Source organism: Oncorhynchus mykiss, chromosome 11 (assembly GCF_013265735.2).
Source record: "Oncorhynchus mykiss isolate Arlee chromosome 11, USDA_OmykA_1.1, whole genome shotgun sequence".
Lineage (NCBI taxonomy): Eukaryota > Metazoa > Chordata > Actinopteri > Salmoniformes > Salmonidae > Oncorhynchus > Oncorhynchus mykiss.
In genome coordinates this window covers 26,661,121-26,676,574 of record NC_048575.1, presented here as the reverse complement: position 1 = coordinate 26,676,574, position 15,454 = coordinate 26,661,121, and the positions used below count along the sequence as shown (strand labels likewise).

The 15,454-nt window shown below is 45.5% G+C and overlaps 1 protein-coding gene across 4 annotated transcripts in view; it reads right to left on the bottom strand.

Annotated features, from left to right (window-relative positions):
* Window positions 1–15,454, bottom strand: part of LOC110536591 (neuropilin-1a) — an 82,129-nt gene that overhangs the window by 23,702 nt on the left and 42,973 nt on the right. For all 4 annotated transcript variants that reach the window (XM_036935242.1, XM_036935241.1, XM_036935244.1 and 1 more), the window contains 2 exons: window positions 3,963–4,118; window positions 1,814–1,958 (listed from right to left, as the gene is read on the bottom strand). In XM_036935242.1, the coding sequence (XP_036791137.1) occupies window positions 1,814–1,958; window positions 3,963–4,118 (301 nt within the window). The remainder of the gene's footprint in view (window positions 1–1,813; window positions 1,959–3,962; window positions 4,119–15,454) is intronic.

The window sequence follows — 15,454 nt, the reverse complement described above, 5'->3', positions numbered from 1 at the left end:
TGGAGAAGGAATAATGGTCTGGGGCTGTTTTTCACAGTTCGGGCTAGGCCCCTTAGTTCCAGTGTAGGGAAATCTTAATGCTACAGCATACAATGACATTCTAGACGATTTGGTGCTTCCAAATTCCAACCCCATTGAACACCTTTGGGATGAATTGGAACGCCTTCTGCGAGCCAGGCCTAATCGCCCAACATCAGTGCCCGACCCCACTAATGCTCTTGTGATTGAATGGAAGCAAGTCCCCGCAGCAATGTTCCAACATCTAGTGGAAAGCTTTCACAGAGTGGAGGCTGTTATAGCAGCAAAGGGGGGGACCAACTCCATATTAATGCCCATGATTTTGGAATGAGATGCTGGACGAGCAGGTGTCCACATACTTTTGGAAATGTAGTGTACTGGATATACGGATCTGCTATGTAAAATACTCACAAATCACTTTGTGATCTTGTGAGACATTTATTCAGTTTTGATCTAACTTTACTAAATGAGTACCATAGTGAGAAGTGATACTCTTCTATTTGTAATAATAATAATAATAATAAGTGATGCGTAGGACTATTAGATGTAGGCCACATCTTGATGAGGGTTATTTTGAGCGATTTGAGCGCCCCGCTGAAAGGACAGCTGTGGTCAGGTATCGTTATGAGTTCCAGTGCGCAAGGTGTTCCGTTGAATTTTCTGAACATAATGGAAGACGCGCAGTGAATATGGATCCTAGATGTCATTGGTGTGATGAGGTTCATGCAGGGCATCAGTTTGTCTGCACACACAATAGAGGTGGTACGTTTCTGTAAGCTAAGCACTCGGAACAGTTTTACGTTTTAGCAACCCCCCTTTACGTTTTAGCAACCCCTGGTAGAGTTTTCTGTCTGTGACTGTTCTTGTTTCGGTCGGATTTGGCGCGCTCAAAGTGGCGTTTGCAGACACGCCTACAATCCATAATTACCCGACGATATGTGGCTGCTATGTTAAATAATGGAATGGCTCAAATTCATTGATGATCAGATATTTCAGTTGTAGCGGGTTCTGTTGCGCTCCATTTTTTTAAATATTTTTTTACAGTTGATTGACGACTTTAGTTCTGTTACAAACTTAGACTCCCCTTTTTTTTAACAATAGCCTGCATGGAAATGTTCATTTCATAAGAGATCCGATTGTATCCAGGTATCACTCATTATAATGACATACAGTCCCTTAGTAAATCATTTCAGCTACTCTTCTAGATGAGGAGGAAAATATCACCCAGGTACATTGCCAGGTCGCAATTGTAAATGAGAACTTGTTCTCAACTTGCCTACCTGGTTAAATAAAAGTGAAATAAAATAAATAAATAAAATGAGAGATGAGAGGCCTAAACAAATCGTAAAGGAGCACTTAGATACTCATTTTACCGAAAGGTCAAACAATATACCATCCACCAGCAGTGACTTGCATGCATTTGAATGGTAAACTAACACCTCGAATGTATTTATCCTTTATTTAACTAAGTCAGTTAAGAACAAATTCTTATTTACAACGACGGCCTAGGAACAGTGGGTTAACTGGTCTAGGAACAGTGGGTTAACTGGTCTAGGAACAGTGGGTTAACTGGCCTAGGAACAGTGGGTTAACTGCCTTGTTCCTCGGCAGAACGACACATTTTTACCTCGTCAGCGCGGGGATTCAATCTAGCAACCTTTTCGGTTGCTGGCCCAACGCTCTAACCACTAGGCTACCTGCCGCCCCTATGTAACGCGAAGTGACGCTAAGTAGCTACTGGCTGCCAGACAGAGAGATATAGAGTGTGAAGCATTGGGATCTCCGTGGTACTGACCTGATATTTTACAGCCGTACACCTCGAAGCGCAGAGCGATGCCTGTTTCCCAGGCGACGGGCCGGATCCGGATGAAGCGGGTGAGCGTGGCTTTGGGAAGCATCGTCCTGGCGACTTCAGTGGGGTTGGTGTTCCCTTGGAAAACCTGGGAGGAGAGGAGCTGTTCGTTATTCACAGAGTTTGTTTAGTGTAGTAGTAGAGTCACCAGGAGAGAGGCCTACTGGGCCAACTGAGGCCTTGGCCTCGCCTCACACAGTGCTCCAGAAACAGAGCTCAATGACGGGGCACAGGCCATATGCAGGCCAGCCTCCCTTCATTGTTCGTATTAGGCTACTGTCTTTAGACTATATACTATACACTGTATCATTTCCTGAGCATGTACAGAATATGGAAATGACTGTTTCATACTTAAACATCCTACGTTTTTGATATGAACCATATTCACTACAGTTCATAATGCACCAACTATTGTGATTGTGACCCAGCTGCAATTTCAACCATATACAAACACCTTCACCCTACAGTTATATCCAACGGTGACACGCACGCACACGCTGACAACACCCTACAGTCCATCACACATCACCCTGGCTAAGTCTCTGTAGGCATCCGGTGGTACGGTGGTGTTAACCCCGCGGCAGGAGAGTGCTAGCCAAGCAGTAGCGGTGTGTTGCGTGGCAGTACAGCTCATCTGGGCTGAAGTGAAGGTGAACGGTGGCAGCACTAAAACGCCAGCAGGCAGGGCCAATGGGACCATTAGTCTGCTCAAAAGCCTCTCTATCACTGTCCCTACATCCCTCTCTCTGTTTCCTGGGTAATGGTTGTCAACGGAGTCATCCACTCTCCTATATGTCACGCCGGTCGGCGCTCCTCTCGCTCTGGCGCCTCTGTCGCACCAATAACTATTAAATGGCTTTTTTCCAGCTAGCTAGCACCATCACCATCCCACTACAGCTTCAACCTGCAGGCTCAGCACCTAGTAAATAGGACCTACTACTCACAAAAGCACTTTAGAGGCCGGAACTGAGAGACAGGGCTTTTCACATCACCTTGCTTTAAAAAGAAAACGGTGTACTTTGGAGAGGTCGTAAAATAATTGGGCCTGAGGGGCAGGGGGAGGGGGTATATATTACAGACACAGACACAAAGAGAGCTGCTCTGGCCGCTATGGGGAAAACGTGGCTGCCCTTGTGAGTAGCACACACACAATGGTGACTACCTACAGGTTCCACAGATCCTTAGCCTGGTCAAACAAACCTCTTGATGGGCCCGTGGAGTGTGGACACCCACTAATGGAGGTTTGTTTACAGACAGAGAGCCTTCTGGTCTGTTTCACAGGCTGATAACTGATCGATCGTCAGATCCAGTCAGATCATTAGGTTAGCCACTCTCTGGTCTGGTCTGGTCAAGTCTCTCTCTCTCTCTCTCTCTCTCTCTCTCTCTCTCTCTCTCTCTCTCTCTCTCTCTCTCTCTCTCTCCTCCCCATTCCATTCATCCTTGTCACTCCTGGTTTATTAAAGGCTTTGTCAACCGCTCTCCTTCTTCAGACAAATACCAGAGCCTGACACACAGTAAACAATGACTTCATCCAACTAAATGACTACTGTAGCGTCTTTATGAGAGAGGCAGTAGTACTGCACAGTAAATCGTTTCTCACACAATGCTCTGTGCATTAGGATACCACGCTAAGCGCATAATAGTATGGTGGAGAAAACGCTGTTCCACAGAGACAGAACCGAACACAGACCAGACCAGACAGACCAGGGGCATTCCCCTTTTGTTGAGATATTGTGTGGCTGAAGCAGAGATCCAAGCCAATACTAAGGAGGAGAGCACAACTCAACTCTGGCTGAAAGCACGGAAATATCGCTCTGGATAAGAGCGTCTGCTAAATGACGAAAATGTATATGTTGTGAGTTTACATGACTGGCATTCTGGGTCTGGTTGGCCATTGTGCCACAGCTCTGTAAGTCTTCTGAGAAATGTCTCTCAACTAGTGTCATGTGCATGTCTTCTGCTTTTGCTACATGATTTGAGGATTACTGCGGTAATACATATGGTGCTGAAGTATAGGAAAAGATGATGTGCTTATGACAACGTTAGTGGTAGGCAGTGGGGTACAGAGTGGGTGAGGAGTAATCTCTCTTACCTTCTGTTTTGAACCCTCCTTCAGGGTGATCCAGTCTTCTCCGTTAGAGCTGACGTCCACCTTGTAGGACTTGACCCAGTAGGTCTTCTTGGTCTCCTGGGAAACGGCCCCCTGTGTTCCGACGGCCGTCACGAACCGGAGGAAACCCAAGTCCACCTGAAAGGGAGAGGGAGCGGTCAGTAAAATCCAATGGCACACACAGTACATACAGCAAGACTTTGGGTTTTAGTGCAAAGAGAAGTGTTCTGCAAGATCAAACACTGATGACATAAAAGCTTTAGCCTGCACCTCATTTAACTATGACTAGAATGTAATAAACAGCAGAAGTATGGAATGATATTCTATTAATAAAACACCACAACTTCATTTCCTTTGATGGGGAGACAAGAGCTTATTGGATGAAGGTGAATATTGAATGGAATTGGCCTCCTAATATTCTAAACAGGAGACATAGATTGAATATCAAATAGTACAAGGTTGCATAAAAAAAAAATCTGAGCTTCATAAAGTAATCATGAACTGCTGTAACATTACTGATGTTATTATATTTTCCCGAGCCGGCTGCCAGACAGGGGGACCCGGGCCAAGAGCCTATTGGATAGAAGGGAGTCAGAACAGAGTCTGTACGGTTGAAAGGACCGTGATGCTGAACAGACTAAAGAGAAGGAGCTTACCAAGCATCAGGGTTAGAGAGCGGTTACACTGTTTTCTATCAGAACTGTGGACAGTGTGTGTGTGTGTGTTTGTATGTGTTTGTGTGTGACTCATACTCCTCTGAACAACCAGGACATCCTGACTTGAACCCCCCCCCCCATCTCCCCATGGATCCCCTTAAATAGACTGGTCCATGTCCCATCGAGCTTGTCTAACAGGGATGGAGCTCTATTGGTCTGGGTCTGGATTGATTCAGCAGTCCAGACGTGGGTAGACCCCCACTCTGAGAGGAGACAGGAAGATCTGTTTCGGCTCGCCAGTCCCTTGCGCAGAGAGACCAAAACAACACCTCTGGACTTGCATTCCATCTGCTGGGCTGCCCCTATGGAGCCCACTTAAACCCTACCTCTCATCCCCCCCAGCCGGAACAGAGGAGGAAGAGAGGAAAGACTGGTGGGTGACTGAGGGAGGAGAGGAGGGCACATAGGAGAGGCCTCCAGTAGCGGGTGGCGAGGTTACGCTGCACTGTTAGTATTTAACGGGCCATAGCCTCTCTCTCTCTCTCTCTCTCTCTCTCTCTCTCTCTCTCTCTCTCTCTCTCTCTCCGACTGGCCACACTGGGGCTAATAAGGAGTGATGCAAGGGAGTAAAAAACGCAGGGGGGTCAATCAAACGAAGGGTTGTTTGTGTGGGAGTTGTGGGAAGGGAACGGGCTGCTGGCTTCGTTACGGTGCTGTGTGGAGGGAGGGAGAGGGGTAAAAAAAAGAGGGCGCGACAAAGAGAGAAGGAGCGAGAGAGTGAGAAGAGAGAGAGAGAGAGAGAGAAGCTTTGATATTGGATTGAGAGGAGGCTTAAGACTGATGGATTGTGGCCGGGGCCTCGTGGAGATTAATGAATCCACACCAACTACAGCATGTGATGTGTTTGACAGCAAATGATTCTTCCCAAATGGCACCCTATTCCCTATATAGTGCACTACTTTTGAAAAGGGCTCATAGGAAATATGGTGCCATTTGGGAAAGCCGGGGAGATCAGCAGAGAGAGCCGGGGAGATCAGCCTTTTAAAACCAGTCGACGAGAGCACCAGCCAACCAATGCAGGCATCACAGTGCATGTTAAAGATATCCATACAGCCTTGAACAGTGCTTCTCTCTCTCTCTCTCTCTCTCTCTCTCTCTCTCTCTCTCCCTCTCTCTCTCCCCCTCTCTCTCTCTCTCTCTCTCTCTCTCTCTCTCTCTCTCTCCCTCTCTCTCTCTCTCTCTCTCTCTCCCTCTCTCTCTCTCTCTCCCTCTCTCTCTCTCTCTCTCTCTCTCTCTCTCTCTCTCTCTCCCTCTCTCTCCCTCTCTCTCTCAAACACACACGTCACAGTGAATACATTGGCAATGCCGTTGTCATTCGTCTACTTTAAAATGTATTCAGGAGCAGAAGCTAAGGATAAAACCAGATGGGAAGAGCATGAATAAAGGTCTCTATATGACTTCCGTTCTCTGCCCGCTCTGGAGGATTTGAAGAAAAGAGAGAAAAAGACAACATACTTTTGTTCCTGCCTAGGAGCTCAACTGGGCTTATGGAAAAAGGGCCAGATTTCTTTAGCCCCATAAACAGAGACAGAATCCAAATCCCCTGTTTCAGAGCGTTCCTTTTTAATAACAGACGATTCACAATCCCCATCGCATGGCTGGGTGCGAGAGGAAGGAAGAATGTGCCAGTACAGATGGAGGGTGGTCTGGATGGGGGGAAAGGAGAGAGGAGTGGGGAGAGGCGAGGCAAGTCCTCCTCCTCCTGCTGTCTATCCTCCTCCTCCTCATCATCATTATCATTATCATCATCATCATCATCATCATCAGCTTCACAGCTATCCTGGACCAATGACAGAGTGCCTTACTGAGAAGGGGATGACTTGGCCTTGGATCCCCCTCCTGATTGGACCCTTATTAGCCGTAATGGAATAATGGAATTAGAGCATCACCAGCCCTATAATTGAGAACAGTCATGAACATTCAGAGTCAGTCAGTTAGGCTGTGTCGTTGGCTGGCTAAATGGTTCCTTCTGCCTCCTTCAAACTGTTTCTTTATGACTCAGTGACAAGTCAACTGATCACCATGTTCTGCCCTGTACCTCCAGACCGTGGACTCAGACAGCCAGAGCTCTGATTCATCCCGTAGGACCACTTTTAGCATGTTCAAAAATGTATGGCTGGAGAGTACACTGAGTACTGCCAGGGGAGGAGAGGGGAGGGAGAGGTGGGGAGAGGAAAGGACAGAACAGAAGGAGACAAAAGGAAGACTGTAAAATAAAAAACAGAAGAGAAGAGAAGCCGGCTGGGGCTGCTTTGCTGGGGGTCTGAGGATGGGAATGACAGAGCCTTGTAAGGCCGTTGCCTCGTAAGGAGAGAAGAGACCGACTGGATCAATTTCACAGACGTGAGCATGATAACAGGGCTGTGCTAATGAGAGACACATGATTTATTAATGACTTGTTGTTTCAGTCAGAGCCGAGGAGGGAACCACAGCAGTGCGAACAGACCAGGGTCAGGCATACCGGACAGGCGAGCTGAAAGAATAACGGCTGAAGAATAGAGAGAAAATAAACAATGAGGTATAATGATTCATGCTGGGACTTCGTTAACACGGAGGAGTGTGTGTGTGCAGTGTGTGTGTGTGTGTGTGTGTGTGTGTGTGTGTGTGTGTGTGTGTGTGTGTGTGTGTGTGTGCGTGCGTGCGTGCGCAGTGTGTGTGGGTGTGTGAAGAATAGATGGCATAGCTCAACTGCTCTACCAGTTGAACCAACGTGCTGTTGGAACTTTTTTTAAATAGGGGGAGCGCGTGTGGGTGTGTGCAGCAAAGCCAGGAAAATATATTTTTAGGTGATAGATTATTTGCTATCGAACTCTTAGTGAATTGGCAAAACGTGTGAATCATCATTAATGGGTGATGTAATCCTTGTCTAAAAGAGTGTCAAGTATAATAGCCACGTCGTGCTGACATTACAGAAACACGCTCATTTTCATTAACTTTTTTTTTTACGACTGTGATTTTCGAGAAAAGCCAGGGTGTGTTTGGAGCGGTGCCCACTCAGAGACAAATGACACAATACAATCTGCTCCCCTGTTGTAATTCATATCTACAGGGACACACACACCCCTTTCCCACGAAATGGCCTGTTAAGAAAATCAGACAATTACACCACATCATCAGTATCCTGCTGAATGGGAAATCACGTCTCTTTCTCCTCTGTTCTCTCTGTCGTCTTCCCACTCTTTCTCTCAGAGTTGTCCCTGTCCCTACTAAAGGAATGGTGAATACTGTTCTGTTCTCTCACCTAGCCTACTGATGTGTGTGTGTGTGTGTGTGTGTATCTAGTCATTACGCTGACTAATGGAAGCAGAGAAGCAGAAACAGCATTAATGCCGTTGCTCAACCTTGTAGGCCCACAGTCAGTTGAGCCTGTTGGTGCAATTAGATTAACATTGGGAGTTTCACCACATCAGACTGTGTGTGTGTGTGTGTGTGTGTGTGTGTGTGTGTGTGTGTGTGTGTTTGTGTGTGTGTGTTCCTCAAGTTCAATGACATGACTTCATCCTCTTATCATCATCATCCCCACAGACTGTCAGACATTGTCATAATCGTCATCCACCGGTCATCAGATCCACTCCATGGTGGAGTGAGTCAACGGAACTCTGGGTCTCCTTCCCAAATAGCACCCTATTCCCTACATAGTGCACTACTTTTGACCAGAGTCCCATGGGTCCTGGTCAAAAGTAGTGCACTATATAGGGAATAGGGTTAGGGTCAGGCCATTTGGGATCACTGTCTGAGGATACAGTTGACTCATTGTTCTGTGGCTGTCAGGTGAGCGTTGTGCAGAGCCGAGGGGTGGGGTTGGAGCAGAGAGGGGAACACAGTGTTCAGATCAGGGAACAACTGTTGAGCTTCAAAAGCCGTTTGTCACTGTTTGACTACCTCATAATTCAACTGGTGCGAAAATACTACAATCAGTTTTCATGAGGAGATTTTAATGAAATAAGTTGTACCAGAGAGTTTGGGCTTTCACTGCCTTGCCCCCTGACTGTGTACTGGGAAAAAATAGACTTCCCATCTGTTGGTGTGTGGGCTGAATTAATAATCGAGAAACTCTGGGGAACACAAGACTACATTTTCCCTTCTCTCTCTGTCTGTCTGTGTGTCTCTCTCGCTCTCTCTTTCTCTGTCTCTCTGTCTGTCTGTCTGTCTGTCTGTCTGTCTGTCTGTCTGTCTGTCTGTCTGTCTGTCTCTCTCTCTCTCTCTCTCTCTCTCTCTCTCTGTCTCTCTGTGTCTGTCTGTCTGTCTGTCTGTCTGTCTGTCTCTCTCTCTCTCTCTCTGTCTCTCTGTGTCTGTCTGTCTGTCTGTCTGTCTGTCTGTCTGTCTGTCTGTCTGTCTGTCTGTCTGTCTGTCTGTCTGTCTGTCTGTCTGTCTGTCTGTCTGTCTGTCTGTCTGTCTGTCTCTCTCTCTCTCTCTCTCTCTCTCTCAAAAAACAAATAACCCAGAAAATCACTGATCACCACACAGAGAGGGGGAATTCTCTCACTGTGTTTCAAAGTCAAACACCAGCTGGTAGCCATAGACCAGACAGACAGAGATAGTCTCTCAGGTTTCCTACAGTAGATCTCAGGCTCGGGAGATTGTGGCCATCCAGAACAAACAAACAGTTACCTCACATGTTCAGGTACTGTACTTCTAAACTGGCCTGGTCCCAGATCTGTTTGTGCTGTCTTGCCATTGGTGCCAATGGTCAGTGTCACTGTTTGCGTGACCATACGAGTTAGCAAGACAGCACAAATAGATTTGGGACCAGGCTACAGTCCTTCTGAACAGTGTAAGATAGCGATCCATCAGCGTTGGCCTCTTCCTCTAATTCTATGTAGAGCACCTGACTGGATGCTGTTATATTTTAATATTAGTTTGTGCTTTTAAAAAAGTCCATTAGCCTGAAGTATAATTCATTCCTCTTTCACGAAAATTGGATTACCACGAAGACGCTGCAATGCTGTGAGACCTATGAGCTCCTTCTCAGACCTTCCATTCATCACAGGGTTTACCTGACATAATTACGGGCATATTTTTAGCCATTTGTGCCGTTAAATTATGCACGTCTTTCCTGAGCGGTTGATCATCTATTTTATCCTGACAAAGAGGGATGATGTGTGAGGTGGGTCTAACGTGGGGTGAAGGTGTGACGATGACTAAAAATAAAAGGTGTGTGTGTGTGTGTGTGTGTGTGTGCGTGCACGTGCGCGTGCTTGCGGGCATGCATGCATGCGTGTGACGGTGTGACGGTGTGACGATGTGGAATGATTACAGTTTTCAGTCTGAGACAGTAGCCTACTTTCAGGTGTTTTTTTTTGTTTTTTACGATTTACTACCTATTGAATCACCCTAAACACATAGAGCGCAACTGAAATGGCACATTCTTCCCCTATTTAGTGCACTATTTTGGGCCCCGTGGGCCCTGGTCAAAAGCAGTGCACTAAATAGCGAATTTGGGAGGGAACCACAATGACCTACATGGTTGCTTACACTGTTGCCACAGATGACTGACTAATGACCACCGTCCTACAGGAAACAAAGCAACGAGACCTCAGGAAGGAACTGACTAGAGAATGACTTCATCAGGACATGTCAGTGACAAGCCTGGTACAGGATATGGAGCAGCCTCGTCTGTGGATGACCACTATGATACAGTAACAACATGTTTCAGTCAAGAGGCTGACAGGCCTAGATACTGTACAGTGGATTTTTTTATTCTAATGACAGTACAGTATGAAGGTAGATGGACACAGACAGAGGGGCCCAGACAGGGCTCAAACACCGATGTGTCGTCCGGAGTCGGGGGCTTTAACCGCACAGTAGATCTGACGGGGCAGCCAAATCCCGGTCTCCTTCCACTTTCTTTTAGCCAGACTTCATCAACAGAGAGAAGCTGGTGTTAATTACAAGCCCATTATTCTAATTACTCATCCTTTGGCATGATGACAAGACAGTCCCAGCAGCTTGAAGAGCTCTCATTGACAAAGACAATGGAGAGGAGCCTGCGTCCCAAATGGCACCCAATTCCCTATTCCCACATAGGGCCCCTGTCAAAATTAGTGCACTAGGTAGGGAATGTGGAGACATATGGGACATACCCCGAGAGTGCTAAACATTTCGATCCTTAATTTCTATTCTATCCTTCATCCCACTGACCATGGATAATTGAAAACACATTTGGACGGCTGTTGACCGCTGTACTGGGCCGTGTGGGTCCATAGGAAAACAGGATATGGCTGAGCAAGTTGTTTTAGTGGCTGACATGAGCCCATAGCCCAGCACTGCTTTACTCCCTCTTCCCCTCTCGCTCTTTTCTCTCTCTCTCTCTCCTTCCTTTTCTCCCTGGACCTGGATAAACGGCTGGAGAGCTGAAGCAATGTCTGCATCCCAAATGGCACCCTATTCCCTACATAGTGCCCTACTTTTGACCAGAGCCCTATGGAACCTGGTCACAAGTAGTTTAGTACATTTGGGAAGCAGACAATGTTTTCAGGGAAGTCAGTAATTAGTGTTTGTTTGATGGCTGATGGATGGAAAAGTGGAATTTAACCTGTTTTTCTTTGTAAAATAGTGCAGGCTAGAGTGTGTGTGTGTGTGTGTGTGTGTGTGTGTGTGTGTGTGTGTGTGTGTGTGTGTACGTGTGTACGTGTGTGTGTGTGTGTGTGTGTGTGTGTGTGTGTGTGTGTGTGTACGTGTGTACGTGTGTACGTGTGTGCGTGTGTGTGTGTGTGTGTGTGTTCGTGCGTGGTGTAGTGCAGTGGTGTAAGGTACTTAAGTAAAAATACTTTAAAGTACTACTGATGTAGTTGTTTGGGGTGTATCTGTACTCTACTGATCTGGCGGACTCACTAAACACAAATGCTTTGTTTGTAAATGACTACTGAATGTTGGAGTGTGGTCCTGGCTATCTGTAAATTTAAAAAAAATAAACAATCTGGTCTGGTTTGCTTAATATAAGGAATTTGAAATGATTTACTTTTGATACTTAAGTATATTTTAGCAATTACATTTACTTTTGATACTTAAGTATATTTTAAAAAAAAAAATGTTTTTACTCAAGTAGTATTTTACTGGGTGACTTTCACTTTTACTTGAGTCATTTTTATTAAGGTATCTTTACTTTTACTCAAGTATGAAAATAGAGTACTTTTTCCACCACTGTGTGCATGCGTACTAGAGGTTTTCATGGGGAAAGACATGGCATTCCTCCATGCAGCCATATGTTAACATATAATTACTTCCTGTTGCACTTGGTGACTTTACTCTACTGGGCCAAAGCCAAATGAGTGAGATTAGGGCAGTTTTATGAAAACATTGTTTTAAATTTTCTGCTCTTTCATCAACTGGTTTTCTCCTAACAAACAAGATTAAAGTCAACATCCTTTCCCAGAGTGCTTAGAGAGAAGGGACGCTCTCTTTTTGTCTCCAGAACTTTACTTACGGTTAAATCATTTGGGTTGTCGGTGAGATGTGTGTAAGATAAAACAGATCATGCTGTAAATACCGATAATGCATTTATGACGCAAGATGGATAATTATGGCTATAACCTGTTCGCAAATAAATCCTACAGATATGGAGAACATTTACCATTGAACTCATCAGTAAAGAACAATACTATGGATAACCTGTATCTTATCCTTATGTGATGGACGACAGAAATGATTTCAGGTATTGACTTTCTCTCTCAGGGACAGCATGTATTATTCATGGTGTGTGTGTGTGTGTGTGTGTGTGTGTGTGTGTGTGTGTGTGTGTGTGTGTGTGTGTGAGAGATCAATGGTTGCTGTCTGAGGCAAGATGTTAGACTCTGTGATGCCATCTTGCTTTTATGGCATCACTCAGGCCTAGGGAAAACCTCTCTCCCACTCTATCTCCTTTCCTGACAGAGCCCATTCCTCATGGCGTCAGCGTCGAAGTGTGCGTGTGTGTCTGTGTGTATATGTGTGTGTGTCTTCAGTGTCCCAGGGGGACTGGGAAATCTTTCCTCCGCTTTTGTTTTCAGGTTGGAGACAACGTAAATGTCCTCCAAAAATATAGCTGTCCTCCCTCAGTCAGAGGGCCAAATGTATTGTATTGTATAGGTGAAGGTATTTCCTCCTAGTATGTCACCCACCATTCAGGTCTTCCTATTGGAACCAGGTCTGTCACCCACCATTCAGGTCTTCCTATTGGAACCAGGTCTGTCACCCACCATTCAGGTCTTCCTATTGGAACCAGGTCCGTCACCCACCATTCAGGTCTTCCTATTGGAACCAGGTCCGTCACCCACCATTCAGGTCTTCCTATTGGAACCAGGTCTGTCACCCACCATTCAGGTCTTCCTACTGGAACCAGGTCTGTCACCCACCATTCAGGTCTTCCTATTGGAACCAGGTCTGTCACCCATCATTCAGGTCTTCCTATTGGAACCAGGTCTGTCACCCACCATTCAGGTCTTCCTATTGGAACCAGGTCTGTCACCCACCATTCAGGTCTTCCTACTGGAACCAACCCAAAAATACACTATCTGGCTAAAGGTGAGTTCATTCATCATCACAGCAACCTGATGCTACATACATCCATACTATTCCCCTTCTGGGGGCTTCAAACCGATGGAGGATCCACAAAGGTAGATATTCACTGTACCTCCCTCTAGACGTGGCTGACATGGGAATGGAAAGGGGAATAGCTATCTAACGATTATAAATACACTTCCTGGTGGATGTGAGAAGCCTCAAAGGTCGCCTGTCCACCTACCCACACGCATTTAGGCATGCACACACACACACACACAGACACACACACCAAAGGACTGTTCCTCTGGGACAATAGAGTGTGATGAATAGCTAACCCACCAGAGCTCCGTGCTAAGCCATAAGAAACCCCACCAGCCTAATTAACAGAAGGAGAAACCCCACCATGTTGCCCTGCTCCTCATCTCAATACATTAACATGAGAGGCAGCATTAAAATAGTTGAGAAACCTACGCTATCCAGCTCTAGATATATGTTATCTGAATAAACTATAGGCAGAGAAGAAATATGCCTGAGATATCAACCCCTCAAACCCCGCTGCCTGTCATGAATAGCTAATAAAACCGTCTGGTGCAAATTGCATACAGAGAATTAATTAAATGAATAATGAATTGATATCCATCTAACAGGCGTGAGGGATGATTTGTCTCGTGGTGCCGTGAGTGCGCCTGCCATTAACGATGGGGAGAGATTGTTGTTGCTGCTGCTCCCTCCCTCAGACAATCTTAATGAAAGAGAAATGAAGAACCCCATTCTTTTAATAACACTTGTTATAATGAAACTTCTCTCTCTTCATGAGCTCAGGGAGGGCATATGCGCAGTGACAAAGATTTCAAGAAATTATAAATTACACACCATACCAACACGGAATTCACTCTTTGTTACCGTAGAAACAAACGTGCCAGGCATCCACTTCTTTGTCATCTGGCTTTGGAGCGCCCAACAGAGAATATCCCCTTTTTATCTTGCTGTATTTTACTGCTGAATACAATTAAAGCTGCAATATGTCACTTTTTAGGCAACCTGACCAAATTCACATAGAAATGTGAGCCATAGATCTGTCATTCTAATTGAAAGAAAGTCTAAGAAGCTGTAGAGCTGTTCTATGTGCGCTATTTCTATGCTTCCCTTTCTTAAGTTTCGTTTTTGCGTCTTTTACTTTCGGTTTTGTACTCCAGCTTCAAACAGCAGAAAATACAATACAATGGGTGATGGAAAATATATGTCTCAGTGGTTTAGATGGTACAATGATTCTCTACACTATGAAATTAGTGCACTTTTAAATAAATAAATAAAAACCCTAGCATAATCAATACTCTATTGAGGATTCTGAACAGGTGCCAAATCGTTGTTCTTTTGCTCTGGAATCAGCACAGCGGGAGGGAGACACATTCCGACTTTCATTAGGAGAGAAAGACCGTGAAGAACAGAACAGTACAGAGCAGAACGGCCCACTTGGTTTAAAGGGCTGGTTTTAAATAAGTCCTCATTAACACAAATAGGTATTTGAGTCAGATTCCCACTGAATTAAGTCTCTCAGGACACATAGGCTGAATCTAGCAACACTGGGAAAGGACAAGACCATAGTATCTACAGTATTTCTTAGAAACTGCTTATCCTTCCACTTATCAATCATGATTGCATCTTGATTGTTGATGAAACTAAGCCATAGGATCTCTATGGTCATAGCTCTCTGGTCAAACTCACAGGTTATGTCCAGACCTGATAGGACCCATGACAATGAATTTGTGCCTATCTCCAGTATGAACCTGTGTTCTGTCAATCATTGACCTCCTCTATGTCCCAATAGATGCAACATCTTAGGGCTTAACTATGTAACTTCCCCTCTGAGAGACAATCAACGTCACACAACTTTAACCCTCTCCTCTAACGGAACTGCTGCAGGAAGTAGTCTGGGACAGGAGTGTGTGTATGCATCCCAAATGGCACTGCTCTTTGCCAGAGCACTACTATATGGGTCCTAGTCAAAAGTAGTGCACTACTGTATAGGGAATAGGGTGTCATTTAGGGCACAGGCGTTGGTTTCTCTCCAGTACAATGGGCCCCTGCCAGGCCCAGGGCTCTCCTCCCACTCCCCCACAGAGCACAGAGCCAAGGGCCTCCTCCACAGACATACACACACAAAAACAAACACACTCCCACTCCTTGAATTCAATTAGTCTGGAAGGGGCAACAGGGGCCCTCAGGACAATATTTTCATAGCAATAAGGAAAACCTAATATTTTAGGAAAACCTAAA